At 46.9% G+C, this 21,685-nt stretch overlaps 1 protein-coding gene across 3 annotated transcripts in view; it reads left to right on the top strand.

Moving 5' to 3' along the window:
- The first annotated feature begins 4,362 nt into the window (after positions 1 to 4,362).
- EFR3B (EFR3 homolog B) overlaps positions 4,363 to 21,685 on the top strand; it is a 94,023-nt gene continuing 76,700 nt past the window's right edge. For all 3 annotated transcript variants that reach the window (XM_072770841.1, XM_072770840.1, XM_072770839.1), the window contains exon 1: positions 4,363 to 4,509. In XM_072770841.1, coding sequence (XP_072626942.1) covers positions 4,425 to 4,509 — 85 coding nt within the window. In that variant the 5' untranslated portion in view covers positions 4,363 to 4,424. The remainder of the gene's footprint in view (positions 4,510 to 21,685) is intronic.

Raw genomic sequence — 21,685 nt, 5'->3', positions numbered from 1 at the left:
GGAACCTAGCCAAGAGCACGTCCTACTGACCCGGCTCGTGAGCTGTTTTCCGTGTTGTGGAGATGCATTCTTCAGCCCTTAGATACCCACTCGCTCCTAGACTTGGGTATTGTTTTTATAGGCTGTTCTTTCCCTGCGGCTTCTGAGAAGTAGGTCAAGGTACCTGCTTCAAGGAAGAAGTGCCAGGAGTTCAAGTCACCAGGCCTGGAGTCAGGAATCCTGACTTCTATTTCAGGTTTCACAGCTAATCAGCTACTTGACAATCTTAGGGGGACACTCTCCCCTCTAGTTCTCCCTGGACCCTTCTCTAGGCCTCATAATTTTTTTTCCTCTGAAGCTGTATCCTCTGGAGCTGTCATCTTCTTGCCTTTTTCCCTCCCTCTGGAAGGCCTTTAAAGCCCTTGCCTGTTCAAGGCTGGTGCCCAGAGCAAGAGCTGCTGTAGCTTTGTGGCTGATGGGGTGATTAGAGGCTCCTAAGCAGACCAGTGGAGCTGGTGTGGCTGTGTGAGGCTGGAGCATCACAAGTCAGAGTCCTGGACTGAAGGATGGACCTGGTGCTGTGCTGGGGCCCAGGATGCAAATGATGGTCCTGGTTTTTGTGCCATGGTTGTGGACTGCCTCCCACTTCTAAGCCCCCCTTTCTCTGAAATCCAGGGAAATTTGACCTTTGGTCCATATGGAAACTCTAGAAATTGTGGTGCTTGCTCATGTCACCGAGGATCACTGAACTGTTGCAGCTAAGCACCTTGCTCAGAGCGATTGTGTTAATTGGGTGCACGCTCGCTAAAGAAGAATAACTTTTCCTTAGGTTAGTTCCTCCAGCCTGACTGAGGAACAGCTAATACCACAGGGGTCTGCTGCTGATGGCCTACGATGGTGGAAATTAGAGCACCTGCTTTGGTCTGGATAGCTTGAGACCCCTCTCTGCTCTCTCCTCCAAACTCAGGTAATGGGGGAATGAAATACAGATGAGGAAGGGGAGTGAAAGCAAGTAAAAGAGCAGGAAGGGAGCATGGCCTTTGCACTGTTAAAACTACTCAGTTTAAAATGCAATTGTTCTCCAGTTAGAATGGCTAAAATTAACAAGTCAGGAAATGACAGATGTTGGCGAGGATGCAGAGAAAGGGGGACCCTCACACACTGTTGATGGGAATGCAAGCTGGTTGCAGCCGCTCTGGAAAACAGTATGGAGGTTCCTCAAAAAGTGGAAAATAGAGCTACGCTATGAGCCAGAAATTGTATTACTGTGTATTAACTCCAAAGATACAAATGTAGTGATCGAAAGGGCACCTGCACCCCAATGATTATAGCAGCAATATCCAAAATAGCCAAACTATAGCTCAGATGTCCATTGACAAATGAATGGATAAAGAAGATGTGGTGTGTGTATATATATTAAGTGAGAGATAAGTCAATCAGAGAAAGAATTATATGATCTCACTCATATGTGGAATTTAAGAAATAAAACAGAGGATCATAGGGGAAGAGAGGAAATAAAACAAGATGAAATCAAAGAGGGAGACAAACCACAAGAGACTCTTAATTATAGGAAACAAACAGTGTTGCTGGAGGGGAGGGGGAGAAGGGGAGGGGGTAACTAGGTGATGGATGTTAAGGAGGGCACGTGATGTAATGAGCACAGGGTATTATATCAGAATGATAAATCACTGACCTCAGCCTCTGAAACCGATAATACATTATATGTTTATTAATTGAATTTAAATAAAATTTTGTTCTGTGTACATCAGTGTGGACTGCAAGGCATCAGAGTGTGGTGGGAAGAAAATGAGTCCTGGGCAGAGTGTTCTGGGCTTGAATCCCTGCTTGATATTTACTAGAGTTATTGCATCTTTCTGGAACTCAGTTTCCCAGATGCAAAATGGGAATAATACTATTGACCTTGCAAAGTTGCTGAGAGTGTTGCAGAGATAACCTGTGCAAAGTATTTGACCCAGAACCCAATGCATAGTGCATACACAGTAAATGTTATTTCTTCTCCACTTTCCTTTCTGCCATACTCATCACCATGTTTTGGGTTTCTGCAGATACAGAAAAGAACCTAGCTGCGAAAGAAATCGCAATTCTGACCTTTCCTCTTTACCACAATTCACCTAAATTGCTGATAGCTACTTGATGTCTTTTCATGGGCATACTATCCTGGATATTAGGACCCTTGGGTTCTGCCCTTATGTTTAAACTGTGAGCCAGGGGCACCTGCAGTTGGTTAAGCACCTGACTCTTGATTTTGGCTCAGATCATGATCTCAGGGTCCTGAGATGGAGTCCCACATCAGTCTCCATGCTCAATGCAGAGTCTGCTTGTCCCTCTCCCTCTTCCTCCTCTTCCCCCTACGTAGTCACTTGTGCTCTCTCTCTCTCTTTCTCTCAAATAAATAAAATCTTAAAAACAAAAACAAAATCTGTGAGCCAAAAGACTGTGCCCCCCCCCAACTTCCTCACATGGAAATAACACCTGCCAGACATTTCACTCCATGAAGTGAAGACAGTGCATTTGCCATTATGCTGCAGGCACCGGTGTTTAATGAGTATATTTTGTGTTGAACAGAACTGTGGGCTGGGAGTATCTCCAGGTGTCCAGACTGAGCTTGACTCCAAATTCTCCCTTCTGCCCTGGTTCAGGTGTGACTCTCAGCAGATTTCAAAGCCACTTGACCTCCCAAAACTGGAAAATAGAGACAGAGCATCTTTGTAAGTCATCTAAGGGTCTAGACTAAATATGAGACCTGAGAACCCTCCCAGGGGGGAATGGGGGGCAAAAATGCTCCAGGGCTCATGTGTGCTGCTAAGAGAGGTAAAGATTTAAAGGAACGGGAACAAAATCTGGAAACAGCAAGGGAGTAGGAGGAGGTGGTAAGGCCAGAGAGAAATAGGAAACGTGAGTTTGGGATACAAAGAGAGAGCACTGATCCAAGAGTCCAGCAACCAGGATTCTCTCTTCAGTTCTGTTCCCTGCCTTGGGTAAAGAAGGGAAAAAAATAACTGTGTGAGTGCCCACTGTGTACTTTCATGTAGGTTTTTTTTGTTTGTTTAAGATTTTACTTACTTATTCATGAGAAACACAGAGAGAAACAGAGACAGGGACAGAGGGAGAAGCAGGCTCCCTGCAGGGAGTTCCATGTGGGACTTGATCCATCGCAGGACCCTGGGATCACGCTCTGGGCCAAAGGCAGATACTCACCACTGAGCCACCCAGGTGCCCCTCATGAGGTTTTATATAAACTTCCCTATAGTCTGCAGGAAGCTGAGGTTCAGAGAGGGTAGGAGACTGGCCTGCAGAAACACAGCTCAGTATCTAGGAAGAAGAACACAAATTAACCGCTTCAGTTTCCTCTTCTGTAAAATGGGAGTCATCACAATCTTTAAGGTTGTTAGCTCCCTCACTCCTCCTTGTTAGGGACAAAACCCCTCAGCCACGGGGCAGGAGGAGAAACTGAGGCGCTGAAGGGGAGGCCAGGTGAATAAATGCGTGAGACAGAGGAGGCTGGATGGAGAAGCCTTAGGGAAGCCCTGGGCTGGGCCAGAAGATGTTAATCAGGGTGCGGGGCTTGAGCCTTCAGCCTCCAGTCTGTCTCTCCTGTAGTCACAGAGGGTGAAGTCGGCCTGGGACACAGGGAGAGAGGATCCTGGGCTCGAAGCGTGTGAATTACACGTATGATCGGAGAGGGGAGAAGCAAGCCGACTTCCTGCAGCACTTAGGGGGTGGAGTGCGGTGTTTCCCGCGGGTCTGGCCCAGGAAGGACGCCCTTCGGCAGCAAGCACCTGGCCGGAGACTGGCTGGGAAGGCTCCAGGGCGGTTCTTAATTAGGGAATGCGGCTTCGCTAAGGAAGCCAAGCAAGGGAGGGGAGTTGTTCCTCAGCTCCTCTTCCTTGCGTCCCTTGGCTCTGCCTACGCATCCCGGACAGACGGCGGGGAGGGGTACACCTGCAGCCTCGGAAGCCCGGGCTGGCCCTCGGGGCCCACGGGTTAGAGGCGAGGCCAGCGGTCAGCCTGCGCATTCCGAGAGGAGCAGGGGATTAGGGTGGGCGGCTCCCCCGAGGAACGCCGCGGCTGGAAAACGCGCCGCCCAGGGCCTGGGAGCCCCAGCGGGGGGTCGGGGGTTCCGGGGAGGCCGGCGGGGCGGGGCGGGGCGGGGCGGGGCGGGGCGCGGCGGGGCGGGCGGAGGGCGGGAACTTGCCTGGGGCGGGGCGGGGCGGCCGGGCCGGGGGCGGGACCCCCGTGAGCACAGCCTCCTCCCCTCCCGGCGCGGCCCTGCCCGCGACCCCAGCGGAGGCCGGTCGCGCTCCGCCCGGCGGCTGGATGGGCGCGCGGCTCCCGGCTCCGGCCCTTCCGCGTCCCGCCCTCGCTCCAGCCCCCGCCCCGCCCCGGCCGCCGCCGGCCGCCGCCATCCGCCGCCCAGGCTGTGAATGAAAGGCAGGCGCCGCCGGGGCTGGCTGCAGGCGACGCGGCGACGCGGCCTCCCGGGAGGCGCTCGCCCCGCAGAGATGTACGGTAAGGCGGCCTCTGCCCCCGCCTCCAAACTTGCGGGGCGCGGGCCGTTGTCCCCCGCGGGGCCGGCGGGGCCGGGCGGCACAGCCTCGGTGCCCGGCTGGGTTCCTGCTGTCGCTCCGAGCGCGCGCGGCTGCGCTCAGAGGACAAAGATGCTCCAGGCCGGGGACCCGCGGGTCCTCGGAGGTCCTGCGCGCCGGGCACTTGCGGCTGCGGGGCGGGTGGGCGGTGGGCGTCCGCGGGGCGGGGGCGGGGCGGGGGCGTCCCGAGCGGCCGTGCTCCGGGGCGAGCGGGTCTCCTCTTGGACCCTTGGAGCCCGGCCGGCAGGGAGCGTTGGCGGGGGTGATCGTGTGACAGCAATTGCGGAATTAACAAAAGCGGGTTGTGCCGGGGAGTTTTCTGCGGGAAGCCGGGAGAGCTCGCCGGGCTCCGAGGATGCGGGGGGCGGCGCCGGCGCGGGGGGCTGGGGCATCGCCGGGACTGGGAGCCTCGTGTCGCCGCCCCTGGATGGACGCGGCCTCTGTCCGCCCCTGCGGCCCGTGGGTCCCAGGTTCCCCAACTTCCAGATTTGCCCTCCGCAGTGATGGAGGGAGGAGACGCTGCCGAGGGTACAGCGCAGCTCTGGGGAGCCAGCCACCTCCTGGCTGCCCGCCCACCTACCTCTCTTCCCCCCTTCCCCAGCCATCTCCTCAACTGATGTGCAACAGTTAGCCAGACCCTCCTGATGAGCAGTTCTGCTTTAAAAATTTGCCAGGCATTTCTCAGGTTTGGAGGCAGCATGGGTGAAGAAAAGAGAGCGCTTTGGGTCTCACGCTGCATCTCTAGTGGATGGAGCCCTGGAGACCCAGACCGGTCTAGAAAATCAACTGCCTTACAGAGCCTCCAGATGCTCTGACCTGGTGTGTGTGTGTGAAAGAGAGAGACAGAGGGAGAGAGAGAGACCTGATCCTGATGGACATAAGTCCATCAGAACCCAGGTCCCAGGTTCTGACAGCTATTTAGGACCAAAGAACTGGAACTGTGCTCACCTCCCATCCCCACTGCCAGGTAGGGACTCAGGTGACAGCTGAGAGGTGAGTATTGGGAGAAGAGCGAGTTCCCGATTTAACCCACCACTGAGGCCCGCTCAGCTGCCTCACTCTGCACACAGACTGTGAGTCACAAAGTTTGGTGGAGGCAGAGGAAGCTGAGCATGGTACAAAGGCTCCGCAATCGGTGGGCCTCACTGTTGAGAGAGAGAGAGAAATTCAGCCTTTTCCTCCGCATCCTCCCCCCATCCCATTGGTCACATATCTGCATTTCTGAACCAGGCTGAGACATCAGCAGATCCCCTCAGCAAGTACTCTTTCTCTTGGATGCACCAAAGGGAGGGGTGGTTGACCTTTTGAGTGTGTTCTGCTGGCCAGTGGGGACTCTGCAGGAAGGTAACAAGGCAGTTGCTTTATAAGCTGGGAGGTTGTGAGGTTCCCAGGAGAAAGCTGTATTTTCTTTCTTTCTGTTTTACCCCCTATTCTTTTCTGCAGAGTATGCAGCCCAAAGCAGCAGATCACTTGACAAGAGCATGTGACTGCAGGGCACCTGCAGTGGGGAGGGAGTAAGGACCAGGCCCATCAGGGTGAGGAAGAATTAGGAACCTGAGTTCTGCTGGGCCACCTCATTGCATTTAGTGTGAGACAGTTTGATAATTGATCCCAGATATCTGGACATTGAGGGGGTCCCAATCTGCCTCCGTTGTATGAAGCAGATCAAGGAAGAGTTGGTTGGTACAGAAAGGTAAAGTGGGAAGCCAACGTTGCTGGGTGTTATTTTTGGATACACCACAGCTTTTTCATTTCTCTGTTATGTTTTTATTCCTCCAGATGCAAAGAGAGATGGTAGTTACTCCTAAATCATTCATAGAGAGATTATAAAGAAGGAATCCTCTGGGCAGTTGCCTGCAGCAAAGGAAAGTTGTCCCAGTGCTGGTTGGGAGATTATTACTGAGTCTTGCTTAGTGCAAAGCCTTGTCTTAGGAGATTGTAAAAGGGAGCCTGCTCTCCAAGGGGAGGGCTCAGTGGCCTGGATCTCAGTGTTTTCTTAAAATTTGTGAAAAGAAAGGGTCCATGTGAATACTCATAATCATTCCCTCTCCAGCCGTCAAGAGAGAAATGAAAAAGGAAGTGGATAGAGAGGTTGGGAAGGCACAGTCTTCTTATGTTTGGTTCTTGCTTTACCATATTTTCCAAGTGATTTGCCCAAGGTGACATAGGTGGAACCAGGGAAAATGAAAAAAGGCTTCCTAGCTCAGCGCCCCTTTCCCCTGAATGCCTTGAATAAATGCTCATTAGGAAAATGCCACTCAGGATTTTAGTGACTAATGGGCAGCGGGGGCCCCATGGATAGCCAAAAGTCACCTAAGCTTTAGGTAAAGGTGTCCCTTGACCACGTACCTTGGTGACTTGATCCACTATGAATTTGTCAATCTCCTTCCTTCTCTTCTGTCTGTGGGAGAATAAGAGCCCCTTGTCTTGGCTAGAGGACACAGTGCTATTCGAGACAGAATCTTAGAACTGAGGTCCGCCCACTCAATCCAAAAGCCAGCTCATGGTTTTGGGACCACAAATAAGTGGGGTCATCCCTCGGAACTACATCTCGGTATGAACTGATGGAGTGAGTGTCCATCTATGCCTCCTGGGTCTGTGGGTGAGCCTTAAAGCTGGGTAGTAGGTGTGACAGTACATTAAGAGGTTCTGCACTCACAAGACAGGTCGCTCAAAAGCCTGGTCCCTTCAGATTCTCTTGGGCCTCTACCCTTCTCTTTTCCTCTCTGCCAGCTCCTGGACGACTGTTTGCCATCACCTCCCACTCCAGCATAACCATGCTGATCACCTTCTTTCACTGGCCACTCAAGCCCCTGAACTGCTTCTGCTTCCCCTTTGCCAAACTCACCCCACCTACCTCCTTACTTCCTAAACCCCAGTCACTTTCTGGAAATGGCTCTCCAAAGGGATGCAGTGACTTCCCAGATTCTTGTTTAGACTGATAAACACAGGTTGATAAGGGAGCTAGAAAAATAAAAACATTTGGTACTGGGGTAGAAAGAGGGTAGGCAAATTTTCTGAAAAGAGAAGAATTCCCCTTAATGTTTCTTTGTGTTAGAATTGTCTAACTAATTTTCCCTATCCCTCTCTCCTGGGATGGAGCCACAGCAGTCCTGCCTGGGAGTGTCCCACTTACCCACTGAGGTGAAGCAGAGCTCTCCAAGAAACGCTACCCTTCAGGATGAGGGCAGTGGGCCATGGAAAGCCACTGGACAGGATTTTCCCAGAACCACAGTCCACAGAGCCTGATCCCACTAGAACAGAAGCTGCTCTCACAAATCCCTCTTTTTTTTTTTTTTTTTTTTAAGATTTTATTTATTTATTCATGAGAGACACAGAGAGAGGCAGAGAAACAGGCAGAGGGAGAAGCAGGCTCCATGCAGGGAGCCCGATGTGGGACCCAATCCCAGGACACTGGGATCACAGCCTGAGCCAAAGGTGATGCTCAACCACTAAGCCACCCAGGCATCCCTCACAAATTCCTCTTTAACTCTAGATCCTGTCTCATCCTCAACACCCGCCTGTCTTCATGCTTTGTGATTGAGAATCCTGACTATAGGCCAGTGAGCCATGGCGCACAGCCTTCTCTAAAGGTGTCTTCCGGAGCACGCATGTGTGCCACCTGTGTGGTTGGTGTGGAGAAGCTGCAGGGTGGAGCTGACTCCCTCTGAGGTGCAAGGCTCACTGTCGCAGAAAGCTCTATAGCTCCTGCTGCTCCTCCTCATCACAGGCAACTCCCACGACACACACACACACACACACACACACACACACACACACACACGCTGCAGTCTCCTCCCCCAAATATTGAGGCTCCTGCAGCCCTATGGTGTGGTGTTTGGCTTGGGCCAGGAGCTGTGTGCCCTGCCTCCTCTTAGCCCACCCCACCCCACCTCAATTCTCTTGGTCCCCTCGAGCAGGGTGAGATCTCCTTGCAGCTCACAGTTCAGTTAATCCAAGTGCAATTTTCTTTTTGCACATGTATAAAAGTAGAAAGTTAATACTGCCTTACAGAAAGTCTAGAAGAAAGAGGAGGGAAAAAACTGTCCACAGTCCTACTCACTAAAATCAATGTTTTAAAAAATATTATTATAGAAATGACCACTAGGATTTGGTATTCACCTTCTGCCCTTACCTTGCAATTCCTTGCCTCATCCTGGCTGGGTTACCCTGAGTGTGAGGGTGAGGGAGCACTGAGGGGCCCATACCCTGGGTCTGAACCCTGACTCTGTCCTTCAGGTAACCTTGGACCTGAGCCTTTCTGAACCTGTTTCCTGGCTCTGCAAAGATGACAACACCCGCCCACCTCACTGCAGAGATTAATCAGGATAAGAGGGCTGCTCCCATTTCCTCCTTCCCTTTCCTCAACTCTCTCCTCTCTGTTTCTTAATAAAAAAGCCAGGGGGAAATGAAAATGTATGTCCCAAAAGCTTGATCAGTGCTTGTGAGACTGTTCCTTATATTAAAAAAAAAAAAAAAAAAAAGGAAAATCTAATATGAAAAGCTTTTTTTTTTTTTTTTTTTCCTGGTAGTCATCCAATCCTTCTAGAAAATCTGGAAAACACAGTAAACTGTAAGAAGTATAATCACTTTTACTGTTTTGGTATCTTTCCGTTACGCATTTATGTGGTTGGAATTATTTTACATCATTTTGTATTTTTTTTTCTACTTTAACATTACAATATAAGCATTCCTGCCTGCCCCTGCCCCTGGTTCATGGCTGCCATTTTTAATGGCTATGTAACAATCCACTGAGTGGAAGTATAATTTCCTTTTTGCACATTTAGGTTGTACATACAGTATTATGACCCTGGGAAGGGTACCAAAGCTTTCTCTGAATTTTAGACTATCTAGGCTATAGCCCTCCAAATGGGCTGATCAAGGTATATAAACATTTAAAATATTTGTTACATATTGTCAAGTTATTTTGTTTGTATCAATTGTAATCCCACTAGCAGTCCTGAGAGTACCTGTCCCCCTGTACTCTCAAAAGCATTAAATATTGAAATTTCCCCCCAACCTTTGCTAATTTGATAGAAAAGTTGTATCATTTTAACTTGTATTCTTTATTTCTAGCAGTTAAGCAGTTAGTGTGTATTTTTGCCATTTGCATTTTAGTGAATTTTCATACAAGTGAGTCCTTTATTTATTGAGGATATTAACTACTTGTCTGCTATCTGCTTTATGCTCTGTGTTTTGAAGATGCACACTGTCAAGTATTTCTGGAGTGTCAGCTACATATGATACTCCATAGGGCATCAAGGGGGATAAAAAAAAAAAAAAACTTAGAGAAGCCCTTTCTGTCAAGAAGATTACAATTTCAGTAAGTAACCAAGTTGTTAAACATGTAAGACTGTAAGTGATACAAAGGTAGATTCAGTAAAGTTGCAGTGTTGCAGGATCCAGGAGTTATTCATTAAGATGTTCAGCCAGCAGTATCTTGAGGTATAAAATATAAGAGACCACTGCGAGGTGAAACCATTTGGGAGGACTTTCAAGGGGGTCTGAGGACTAAATGGAGAAGGGGGTGAGGGTGTTCCCCGTGGAGGCACCAGTGTGAGAAGGTGCATGGAGGTGGGGAAAGAGAAGACCTGTCCAGAGAGAATTAGGGGCAGGTGCTACCTGGGTTAGGACAGAGATCAGGTTGGGGAACAACTTGGTGGAGGAGATTTTTGTCAAAATAAGGGTTTTTCACTTAACTCTATGAACGTTAGGAGCCATTGAAGATTTTAAACTGCCAAAAGGTTGATTTGCACAATTGATCTTCTAGAGAAATGAAGCTGGGGGCACTCTACAGAATGGAATGGGGGGGGGGCGGGATAAAGTGAAAATGAAGGAAAGTAGAGAGAGTTGTTGCAGGCACAGGCAGTAACCAGAGTGGGAAAGCTTTGGCCCCCTTAGAATGGTGCATTTTCGGTGGGAAATGTTTGTCCCTTAAAAAAAAGCAGTAGGACTCGGGATGGGGGTGGGGTGGGGAAGGGAAGGGAATTGAAACTTAAAAAAAAATTTTCCATGCTACATCAATGTGAGTTATACAAACATGTACAGAAAATAGTTTATTTTCTCTCTCAAAAAAATTTTTTAACAAGAAAAAATATTTCAAAATAGGTGCTAAATTACTTAGGGCTATAAAGATATTATACTCTAACTTGTTCTAAAGATGATTGAGAGCCTATACTTTATACATACACATACACATGTTCACATACCTGCAATATAATAAAGAGATCAAAGCAGGGAAAATTCAAGAATTATACAGAAAAAAAATAAAGCCAAGAATAAAGTTATTTTGGTGGGGAGTGCATAGCAGCAGGTCCTGTTGCAAACTGAGTTTTGAGTTTTCTACAGGAAATTCAGTTTTGGGCTTCCGTAGGCCAAAAAAGAGGGGAAAAGTCATTTGCAAGACTCATAGCATCTGTAGATATGTGTTTTTTTCCCAGTTGCCTTAGCCCAAAACAGCTTTCTGAGATGCTAAGATCTGAGAGAAAAATCCTGCCTGAGTTCCACCAAAAAGACGAGATATTTCATAAATATTGGTCTAAATTAGATTTTTCTTTTGCAAATGTAGTTCCCTTAATGTGCTCCCTGCCAGTTTGGAGAGTATTAAGACCTGTCCAAATACAAATTTGTGGGTTCTGATTCCTTACCTTGAAATTGCTGCTGGCTCTGTTCTCAGCTTCCTTCCTGGTTTGCAGTAAACCAAGACTCACTGAGGCTCTTGAACCACTTTACGGCCGCGGATGTGATTTCTCCTTCCACAGATAGCTGTGAGTCTTCAGAGAGTTTGCTCCCTAGAGAAGCCATTCCTGCCTTTGCAGTGAGGGAGACTGCCTGGTTCCTCTCGTCCATGTGCCTTAGTTTCCTGCCTTGCACAGCTGTTTATCACAATCCAGTATTTCTCCTGTATGTTCTCCACTAGCCTGTCAGCTCCATGAAAACAAGGAATCATTTCTCTCTCTCCCTACTGCCTCTTTAGGGCATAGGACTCTGCCTGGCAGGGATGCCTGGGTGGCTCAGTGGTTGAGCATCTGCCTTCTGCTGAGGGTGTGATCCTGGGGTCCTGGGATTGAGTGCTGCTTTGGGCTCCCCGCAGGGAGCCTGCCTCTCCCTCTCCCTCTGCCTATGTCTCTGCCTCTCTCTCTGTGTCTCTCATGAATAAATAAATAAAAATAAAATCTTTAAAAAAAAAAGGACACTACCTGGTACAGAATAAGGCACTCAAAAACTTTATTGAATGAGTGAATCCTAAATTAAGTATCTTTTTTATTTATCTTTGTAACCTGACCCTCTACATTTTTCAGCCTTAAATGTATTTCAAATGGCAATACAATTACTATTACTTTAGCTTCCATTCACTGGGCACTATTGTGTGCTGAGCAGTAATCTAAGCACTTTTTATGTATTAAGTGATTTAATCTTCCCCAAATTCTATGAGTTAGGGATTATTATTTTCATTTTAGAAATGAGAGCAGGGAGGCATTGAGAGGTTTAGTAACCTGCCCACAGCTACACAGTTATGTGATAGGGCTGGGATTTCAGTCTAGGTGGAGTGTGGACTCCCCCTCCCTTCCACAGCACTGGCCTGCCCCATAATATGATTTTTTTTCAGAGAATACAGGCCTTTCCTCTGTAGAGCTCACTGTACCTCACAGACTCACATATATTAATTTGGGGCCGCAGTGGGGAGTGCGGAAGACAGGCATGAAGCCCTGAAGGGGACGGTGCCTTCTCCTTGGTCCCAAGCCAGTTAGCATGGAAGCTGGGAGCTCTCACTTCTGAACGGGGTCCTTTGCCTCTTGGAACCCCTCTTAGCTCCTTTATCATTGCTTTGCTTTGTGGGAGAGACAGGGCCCTGGGAAAGCCCTAGGTATACATGAGTAAGTAACAGAGGAGCCAAGAGAGCAGGCTGCTATGGCCAAAAGATAGGATATAGGAGCCAGTGATGGCATGGGATCTGAGGAGGCATGGCCATGTGTCACAGAGAGAGGGACAGGAAGGGCGCAGAGTGGGGCTGTCACAACCACCACCGAGTTACACACATGCCTAGACTGGCAGTGTTCTTCAAGACATGCTCTCCAGTCAGCACTTGGCCTGGGATACTGGGCACCGTCTTTTTTTTTTTTTTTTAAGATTTATTTATTTATTTATTCATGAGAGACACACACAGAGAGAGGCAGAGACATAGGCAGAGGGAGAAGTAGGCTCCATGCAGGGGGCCCGATGTGGGACTTGATCCAGGATCCCGGGATCATGCCCTGAGCCAAAGGCAGACGCTCAACTGCTGAGCCACCCAGGCGTCCCACTGGGCACCTTCTTTAGCAGGACAACTTTCTTTCTTTCTTTCTTTCTTTCTTTCTTTCTTTCTTTCTTTCTTTCTTTCTTTCTTTCTTTCTTTCTTTTCTTTCTTTTCTCCCTTCCTTCCTTCCTTCCTTCCTTCCTTCCTTCCTTCCTTCCTTCCTTTCTTTTTCTCTTTCTCTCTTTCTCTCTTTCTCTCTTTCTTTCTTTCTTTTCTTTCTTTCTTTCTTTCTTTCTTAGATTTTATATATTCATGAGAGACATAGAGAGAGGCAGAGACATAGGCAGAGGGAAAAGCATTCTCCCTGTGGGGAGTCTGATGCAGGACTCTATCCCAGGACCCCAGGACCACCATCTGAGCCAAAGGCAGATGTTCAACCACTGAGCCACCCAGATGCTCCAGCAGGAGGACCTTTGCTTCTCTAACAGTTTGCCTGTGAATTAAAACTCCTTCCCGGGCAGCCCAGGTGGCTCAGCGGTTTGGCGCCTGCCTTCCGCCCAGGGCGTGATCCTGGAGACCCGGGATCGAGTCCCACATCATGCTCCCTGCAAGGAGCCTGCTTCTCCCTCTGCCTGTGTCTCTGCCTCTCTCTCTCTCTCTCTCTCTCTCTCTGTGTCTCTCATGAATAATTAAATAAAATCTTAAAAAAACAAAAAAACTTCTTCTCCACACCGAAGCCCCACACCTTCGGGTCCAGCTAGTCTAGATGTGGTGATCGCTGCCTCTGAGGGGTGGGTCAGGACTAAGCCATGTGGGGGAAAGGGGGACAGTAGCCCCAGTCCCAGATAACCACTCCCTACCCATAGAACCCTGGACAGGTAGTTCCCCTCCCTCTGAGCCCATTTCCTCCCCTGTAAAATAGGGATAATCAGTCTGCCTGATGTGGTGAAGGTCTACTGACGGGGTCAAAAGAGATACTGTCTAGGTGAGTATGTTGCCATACACAGAACTCTATGCTTATCAAAAGTGATATTATCCCCATCCAAGCGATTTTTTTTTTCCATCCAGGCAATTCTAATGGATGTTTCTGGGGCATGCCCTTAACCTTTCCAGAAACAGTGACAATCCCTATATACAGGGATGGAGGTGTTATGTTTAGACTCTGTTTTAAATGTCTTAGATAGAAGGTTAAAAAAAGTAAAACCAGTGAGTGGCTTCCATCTTGTGAGCTAGACACCTGCCTCTGTGAAATCTGCCTGCCAGATGGGGCCCCTGAGATGGGACCACCAGAATGCTGATTATGTTGAGCACTTTCGGGTCTCCTCGAGAACCATTCACAGATTGGCAGTCCGTGACTCTGTTCCTTTCATCCCTGCACTAGAAAGACCAGAAAATCTTATAGACCACCAAGAGGATAGACAGGGCCCCTTTAGCCGAGTCTTATACTATGCTAAGTTCTTACGTATTACTGACAGTTAGCAACCCCGTGTCATTCTACTCATTATCTCAACTCAGAACAGTCCTTTGATGGTGGGTGCCATTCTTTCTGTGGCTGAGCTGGGGGCACAGAGATTTAAAAGTCCAACAGTTTGCTCAAGGTCATGCAGCTGGCTGAAGTCATTTCTCTCCACTGTCTCCTAAGCAGGTGCTCACAGAGCTTCATGTGAGATCAAACACTGCCCTCGTACCTGGTGGCAATTCATGCACCTTATGCCAAACAGCAAATTTCACCGTAAGGGAAGAATTCCAAACCGAATACTTTAGTAGATGTGGCATAGTTCTGTTGTAGCTTTACATCTATGACTTTTAAGCTCAGTGCCCTAATTCACATCCTGTGGTCTGACTATAAATCTGAGAATTAGGGCTTCTGGGTTCAAATACTGACTTTGCCATCACCCTACAAAAGGACCTAGATAAATTCTAGCACCTGGGAAGCAGGAGTCTTAGATTCTTAGCTTGGCAGAGCTCCATGCTTCATCTCATGCTTATTGAGAAAGACTTTGCTCTGTGTCCCAACTTTCTTTTTAGGTAGACAATAGTTTAAATAATGTTTATAAACTGTGTGAAAAAGAATCCCCAAATTACAAGAGCATTTATAAAGACCTTGGCAGAGTTTCTTCAGAACAGAAAGCCTGTAATGTGACGTCTTCTCACTACTTGTACAGGAGGGATGCTTCTAAAGCAGATGCATCAAAGATGATACTGAAAAAAATCAAGAGCCCCACAGCCTCCTGCCACAATCTTCTTTGTGTCCCCATTGTATCTTATGCTATGCTTGTTATTTTTGTCATTTATTTGTTACACTGAATGTCATTTCTTTCTTTCTACACTAGATCTGTGACACTCTCAAAGACACAGCTCTATCTTAATTATCTTTATTTTTCTTAGCATCTAGCAGAGATCTTTGGTTTGTAGGAAGTGTTCAAATGTTTGCATTTAACTATATAATAATTATGTGTGTCATCTCCCCATCCATCCATCCATCCATCCATCCATCCATCCATCCATCCATAGCAGTCTATGAGCAGTCTATGTTTCTAGAGCACCAACGATAGTGGGCAGGGCCAGGATGGGGGGGTATCTCAGAATGAATCCTGTAGCAACAGCAACAATATTTCATCATTTTACTTTGTCTTCCCCCATTGGTCATAATGTTGTGTACAGTAAAGAATATTCCAGAATATAACCATGACTTTCCGTCTAGACTTTGACAGTGTCAGTTATGAGAAACAGCTAATTAGTCTGCCTGCAGAAATGGTGAAGGGCAGTTCGAGAAACATTCTCACACATTTTTCCTTGGTTTGTGGAGCTCAGAATAAATATCACAATCTTTTTCTTCAAAAAGGAAGGTCACTTAGTAGTATAATTATGGGCAAATCTCTATTTTGATTTCCATTCATATCTTTTGTACATTCTTCTTTTGTGGAACAAGAAAGATAAAAAGGCCCTCTGAGGCAAAAAAAAATGAAATGTCTGTTGGTTTTTTAAAAATTTAATTTATTTGAGAGAATGATCAAGAAAGAGAACATGAACAGGGGGAGGAGCAGAGGGAGGGGGAAGCAGAGTTCCCACTGAGGCAGGAGCCTGATGCGGGGGCTCGATCTCAGGATTCTGGGATCACAGCCTGAGCCTAAGGCAGATGCTCAACCGACTGAGCCACCCAGGCACTCTGAAATGTCTGTCTTCTCATTGCTTGGAGGCACCTCACCAGAATGTTCCTGGATAAAGCACTACACAGCCTTGTGCACCTGCAGTCTCAGAGCTGGAGTATGGAAGAGCTGAGTAGAATAGCAAGTATGCAAATCTTGGCTGAGGGTCATAGACAGAATAGAAGAGAAAACAAACACCAGAGTCTTTCCATAGTGTTCCCACCCAACTTCTGAAAGTGCCTGGTCCTACTAGCTGCCTGGCCCAGCAGCTGGTAAAAGCAGTAAACATGTCTGACTGTCCTGAGAAGTTCCACCCCAAAGCTATTCCTCAGCACTACTAGGAATGTCCACTTCTCCCCAGACAACACTATCGGAGAAGAACAAGGCTGAGTGTTCTGAGGAGTGGGCAGTCCTGGACATCATACAACGCTTTCCTTCTGCTCGATCAAGGACATTCATTCCTGTGCTGGGAGGGAGAGTTGGCCATCAGGCCTGATTCTGGCTTTGTGAATTTAAGCAAAATTCCCAACTTCCCTCAGATTTAGTTTCACCATCTGCAAATTGGGAAAGCTGGACTGGATGGTCTTTAAGGGTTTCCCAGTTCTTAGGTCTGCTAATGGGCTGGAGCACCTGTCATCTGTCCTGTGAGTGAGGAAGCAGGGGCTTAGGGTGCACCCACAAGAGCTGTTTCAAAAGTTCTGGATGGCAACATAGACACTGGGATCTCAGGACCTTTATGTAACCTGGCTATGCATCCATTTCCTCATTGATCAGATGAGAATAATGATCCCTTTGTTAATACAAACAGTGTCTGTCCTGGGGTCCTGTTGAATGGGAAGATGCAAGCTGACAAGTATATTGGATAAGCATGGATAAGAGCTGTGTACCTTCCAAGTGCTAGGCACTACGATTCTTGCTTTTTTTTAAAAAAAAAAGGATTTTATTTATTTATTCATGAGAGACCCAGAGAGAGAGAGAGAGAGAGAGAGAAGCAGAGACACAGGCAGAGTGGGAAGTAGGCTCCATGCAGGGAGCCCCACACGGACTCTATCCCAGGTCTCCAGGATCACATCCTGGGCTGAAGGTGGCGCTAAACTGCTGAGCCACCTGGCCTCCCCTGATTCTTGCTTTATGTAATTCACATTTCACAAAAATCCTAGGGAGGGGGTGATATTCCTTTCCCCTGACCCATTTTCAGATAATAATAAGAAAGTTCAGAAAAGGAGGCATCTGGCTGGCTCAGTCTGTGGAGCACGTGACTCTTGATCTCAGGGTTCTAAATTTGAGCCCCATGTTGGGTGTAGAGATTAGTTTAAAATACAATCTTTAAAAAAAGAAATGTTCAGAAAAGTTAAATGTCTGGCTAGAGGTCAACCAGCTCATTAAGTGGCATAGCCAAGAAAAGAAGCAGGTCTGTTTCATTCCAATGCTATTTTCCTCTATTATGCCTGGATTCTTACTGAAAACACCATCATTAATTGGACCACATCAAAATTAAAAACTTTTGTGCACCAAGGGGCACTAGCAATAGAGTATAAAGGCAGCCCATGGAATGGGAGAAAATATTTGTGAATCAGACATCTGATAAGAGATTACTATCCAGAATATATAAAGAGCACCAGAGCACCTGGATGGCTCAGTCAGGTAAACCTCCAACTCTTGATTTTGGCTCAAGTCATGATCTCTGGGTCATGAGATCAAGTCTCCAGTCAGGCTCTGCCCTGGGCCTGGAGCCTGCTTAAGATTCTCTCTCTCCCTCTCCCTCTACCCCTCCCCTACATCACCCCCACCCACCTCACACATGCTCTCTCTCTCCGAAAAAGTACCTACAATTCAACAACAAACTTGTTAAAAAATCAGCAAAGGACTTTAGACATTTCTTCAAAGATATATAAATGGCAACAAGCCCATGAAAAGATGCTCAGTGTCACTAATTATTAGGGAAATACAAATCAAAACCACAATAATATATCACCTCAGAGTCATGAGGATGGCTATTATATATATATATATATAAATTGGAACCCCTGTGCACTGCTAGTGGGAACGCGAAATAATAGAGCCATTATGGAAAACAGTATGGCGGCTCCTCAAAAAACTAAAAATAGAATTACCATATGATCCAGTAATTCCACTTCTGGATATATACTGAAAAAAAGTGAAAACATGGCCTCAAAAAGGTATTTGTACACCCACGGTCATAGCAGCATTTTTCAAAATAGCCCAAAGTGGAAGCAACCCAAGTGCTTATCCACAGCTAAATGGATAAGCAAAATGTGATCTATACATACAATGGGACATTATTCAGCCTCAGACATGGTTGATGACCTAGCATTAGTCCCCTGATTGCTCGGGGTGTACAGAAAAGGAGACCACAAACTGATGTCATCATATTCTTTGCCTCTCTGAAAAACTCCTCCAACTTGAATGAAGAATATCATTACAGTACCAATTTAAAAAAAAAAAAAAAGATTTTATTTATTCTTGAGAGACACAGAGAGAGGCAGAGACCTAGGCAGAGAGAGAAGCAGGCTCCCTGTGGGGGAGCCTGATGCAGAACTCGACCCCAGGACCTCGGGATCACGACCTGGGCTAAAGGCAGACGCTCAACCACTGAGCCACCCAGGAGTCCCAAAAGTACCTTCTTTTTCTTTTGAAGAAAGAAGATTTAAATAAATAAAATTGAGGATGTGTCTGATACTGCCCTGTAGTGGTGGAAGTGGCTGGAATGATGATGAGATTTGAAGGGTCCATTACGGGTGGTCTGAGTGGCTGGCAAATGTGTATACTAGGTGAGGGGTGTATCTCAAGGAGCTAGTGACTGTCCTTGTAAGCAGTGACTTCCGTTAGAGGTCCAGGGGAAAAGGCATGCAAGACATATTCAACAGAAGAAAATAAACAGTGAATTCAGATGTTGATCTCCTCTGAACCAGAGGGCTGGCGCCCTAAATTGCAGGTTAGTTTTTTTTATCAAGCCGCCTCTCACACAGACAGCCCTAAATGGCCTGCTCTGAGATGAGCAGCAACAAGCTTTATTTATTTACAAAAAAAGCTCATGCTCCACTAGGGAGCCAGCCTATAATCAATGCATGTGTACTAGCCCTGAAAGAAGTCCACTGGAATACTAACTGTGGTTATTTCCGTGTGATAGGATTATGGATGATTTTTGAATTTCCTTTAAAAAATATTGTGTTTTTTTCACATTTTGTGTAGTGAGCATGTGTTTTCATGGTGGAACACAAATATAATTAAAAGTATTTTTCATCGTCAAGAGCCTGTGGAGAGTTATCTAGAATCTTCTAATTATGTTTTAGAAACAATTATGCAAGACTGCAATCAAAAGCCGATCTATGATGATAGAAGTTAGAAGTCAGATGATAGTGGTTGGGTAAGGGGCTTGACTAGAAAGGGGTACTCTTTAGAGGGATCCAAAATGTTTTATCTATTGTTTGAGTGGTGGTTACACAAGTGTATAAACAGTTGTCAAAACTCAAGTCAGCGAACTCTTAAGATCTGAGCATCTACTGCATGTTAATTATATTGCAATAAGACCTTACGAAACCCAGCTAAAGAAGAAAGCATGCATGTAAACAATAGTGAGTCTGTTTTGCATTGCTGGCAGTCGGTGTGCCAGGAGACAGCCAAGGACCTGTGCCAGCCGGCACCAGGGATCTTACCCGCAGCCCAAGATGGTCCCCAGCACCCCAGTAAAAGCAATCATTGAGAGCTGCTGGTCAGGGCGGGTATGCTGCTAGACAACTTACTTGCTGAGCAGAGAGTGGAGGAAAGTGCCCCGGGAAGTCCAGCTCCTCGCTGGCAGCCGGGGAGCTGATGGTACCAGCAGGGCAGTGGGCAGAGGGCCCACAGAGCAGGGCCATCTGTTGTAAGGCCTTTTGAGAGCTGCCACTGGCATTCTCTAGGACTTTAAATGACAAACTAAAGCCTGGCTTTACCAGGTCTACAACGCCGTCTCAGTACCAACATAGGCATTGGCTGATGGCTGAGCCGGGTCGGGCATGTATACAGGATTGATTTTTCCATTTCTTCTTTTGGGCTTCCATGACCTCATGGCCCACAGCGATGTCTTCTGCTTAAGAATTCTGAGCCTTATTATTCACCTGGTCTTAATAATTCTTAAAAATGTGCTGGCTTGTGACATCTCTGCACAAAGACCTGGTTAAATTTTTTTTTTTTTCCCTAAGGACACACAGAAAGGAATAAATCTCAGTGTCTCCTTTATAGGCCAGGGTCAAGTGTGAACAGCCTCGGTTTGAATTCCAGCTACCTCTCTTAACAGTGGTATGACTTTAGATAAGTTACTTAAGTCTCTAAGCCTCAATTTTCCTCCTCTGTAAAATGGGGAAACCTCCCCTCAATATTGCTGGGAGGATTACATAACATAATGCATTCAAACCTCTTAGGAGTTCCTGACACATAATGAGAGCTTAATGTTAGCTGACGTTCATATGAACAGGTGAGGTCATAATGGATATTTTACTATGAACATCCTTTTGAATGACAACAGAGCAGTAACACGGCCCGAGGATATGCTTCCAAGGAGCCATTCTGCAGTTCTCATTGAGAGCTTTCTAAGGAGCTGTTCCTTTCCAGCTGGGTTTCTGCTTTCAGAGACACACTGCACTCACCGGGCTGTCTTCCTAGTCCACCTGCTTTCTGCTTCTTGCAGAGGCCAGAACCTGCTGGGGGGACTTTCTTCCCCATGCCGGTTTGTCCAGAACACCCATGTGCGCTAGAACTGCTTCATTAAAAATGAGTCTTGGCTGTGCTCGGCCTGCTGCTTACTTGGCATTTTTAGTATGACTCAACCTAGTACTTGTTTTGCATTTTTGCAGAATTCTGGTACTTGCTCCTGATTCTGTTTTGCATTTCAAAAGTGTTGCTTTTGAAATTTTCCCTCTGGCACTGCGACCACCCTGGTCCTGGCTTTATTTTTTAGCATCTCTGGGCATGGTGCCGATTTTGCTTTCTGGCACTGACAGCTCGTGCTGTGACAGACTTTCTGATTATATATTTGGACTCTTAAGTGATTGATCTTGGATTCATAGCCCATAAGAGTCTGCATCTTAAATCTGCTAGTTCCTCTATATATTTAGAGCACTCACACTTGCTCTCAATCAGTTTGGCTCCCTAACAATGAAGCTTCCTCTGGGTTCTATATTTGACACTGTGTGTTCATTTGGAAAGCTAGAGGTGAGTAACCCTGCTTTTTATAGGCTGCTTAGTGACCACAGTAGGAAGCTGGACATGTTATGGGAATGGGGAAGGCATACATGCGTTGTAAATCCTAAATCCTAATTTCTAGCTCTTAGCTCCAAACTTAAGCCAAATTGCCAGTGAAATTTCTAATGCTGCACTGTTTTCATGGGATAGATTCTACGGACTATTCTGCAAGCTTTTTGAAGGCAGGACTTATTTATTGGAAGGCTTCTTATGCCCCACAGTTCAAACGTTCTTAAAAAAAATATATCAAGGGACACCTGGGTGGCTAAGTCGGTTAAGCATCTGACTCTTGGTTTTGGCTCAGGTCATGGTCTCAGTGTCCTAGGATTGAGCCCCATGTCGTGAGGCTCTGTGTTCAGTGGGGAGTCTGCTGGAAATTTCTTTCTCTCTCCTCCCCTCCTCCCACCCGCACACACACACACTCTCTCTCAAATAAATAAATCTTTTTTTTTTCTTTTTATTTACGATAGTCA

Source organism: Canis lupus, chromosome 12 (assembly GCF_048164855.1).
Source record: "Canis lupus baileyi chromosome 12, mCanLup2.hap1, whole genome shotgun sequence".
In the NCBI taxonomy this organism is placed as follows: domain Eukaryota; kingdom Metazoa; phylum Chordata; class Mammalia; order Carnivora; family Canidae; genus Canis; species Canis lupus.
The sequence above is the reverse complement of the archived record's forward strand: the minus strand, read 5'-3'. Positions and strand labels throughout refer to the sequence as shown.